At 53.1% G+C, this 1264-nt stretch overlaps 1 protein-coding gene across 3 annotated transcripts in view; it reads right to left on the minus strand.

Moving 5' to 3' along the window:
- cdk14 (cyclin-dependent kinase 14) overlaps window positions 1–1264 on the minus strand; it is an 83436-nt gene that overhangs the window by 71064 nt on the left and 11108 nt on the right. For all 3 annotated transcript variants that reach the window (XM_015401909.1, XM_015401911.1, XM_015401910.1), the window contains exon 2: window positions 84–329. In XM_015401909.1, coding sequence (XP_015257395.1) covers window positions 84–314 — 231 coding nt within the window. In that variant the 5' untranslated portion in view covers window positions 315–329. The remainder of the gene's footprint in view (window positions 1–83; window positions 330–1264) is intronic.

Genomic DNA, 1264 nt, shown 5'->3' on the forward strand with positions numbered 1-1264 from the left:
CCGATAGAATCCCGGACTGGACCAAAGTCCTGGTTTGGTCCAGAGCTGGACCCACATCTGGTGGTTCTGAAAGCAGGACTTACAGAACTGGGGCTGGAGTGGCGGCGCAGCTTGGGAGACTCTTTTCCAGATGACGAGCTCTTGGCGTTGATGCAGGCATTGTTCTCTGAATGGACCCTCTTCACCTGGCTGGCGGGTTTCTCGAACGGGTCGAAGCCACTCTGCGTGCGCTGAACTCTGACCTTTTTGTCCTCAGGGATGGTGTCCAGGGGTTTGATGACCGAGTCTGTTCCCTGGCAGCCGCGTGTGGACATCTTTGTGACGCATATCTGCCAAAGAGAGCAGGATCAGAGTCAGGAACATAGAAATAGAGGGAAACCAGAGTGGGCTGGACCGGACCAGGCTGGACCGGACCAGGCTGGACCGGACCAGGCTGGATCGGACCAGGCTGGATCGGACCAGGCTGGACAGGCTTCACCTGTGTGCCACAGGGTGTGGGTCTGCCGCTCCAGACAGAACCGCCATCACACGGAACCGCCATCACAGTCACTAACAGAGCATCTTACCAGAGGCTGCTGCGCGGTGGACTCCGTGAGACGGACATAAAGGACTCAGGCAGCATGACATGTTTTTGCCACGGCTCCCTTCAGATTAAATATTTAAGCCGAGCTCCCGGCAGCAACTTCTAATTACTCTGACACACAGCAGGAGTCATCTTGCAGCTCATTGCTTTGTTGACTAACAGCCAGGCTTTCCCACAGCAACCCTTCCCTCACCTAAACGAAGCGATCAGGACATCAGCCGGACCCGATGACACTGCAGACCCGTTCTGGGTCCAGGTCCCTGATACCAACTGAAGGAAAAGCTGAAGCTGACAGACATGGAGCAGTTAGAGTCCAGTTCCGTTCATGTTTTAGTCATAGACCCAAAACGCCACCAACAAAGGAGCCTCTTTCCTCCAGCTAAATGCAGCTGCTAACAAAGTGTTACTCAGCATGTAACCAGCAACCAACCAAAGACAATGGACCCAGTTCAGTCCACCCCCTGTGTGTGTGTTGAGGGGGGGGGGGGGGTATAGTGATATAGATAGTTTCACGAGCCTGGCGAGGACTGCCACCATTTGCTTAGCAACGATACTCTCAGGAGATGTAAGGTTTCAGTTACAATCATTTAGGAATACCAAGAAAACCTTCTAAAACATCAGGGTAGAAATGACTAAAGATTTGCTCTAATGACTCGGGGACGTCCAGGTCTAGGAAGAGTT

The sequence above is a fragment of the Cyprinodon variegatus genome, unplaced genomic scaffold, assembly GCF_000732505.1.
Source record: "Cyprinodon variegatus isolate N-32 unplaced genomic scaffold, C_variegatus-1.0 Scaffold1272, whole genome shotgun sequence".
Lineage (NCBI taxonomy): Eukaryota > Metazoa > Chordata > Actinopteri > Cyprinodontiformes > Cyprinodontidae > Cyprinodon > Cyprinodon variegatus.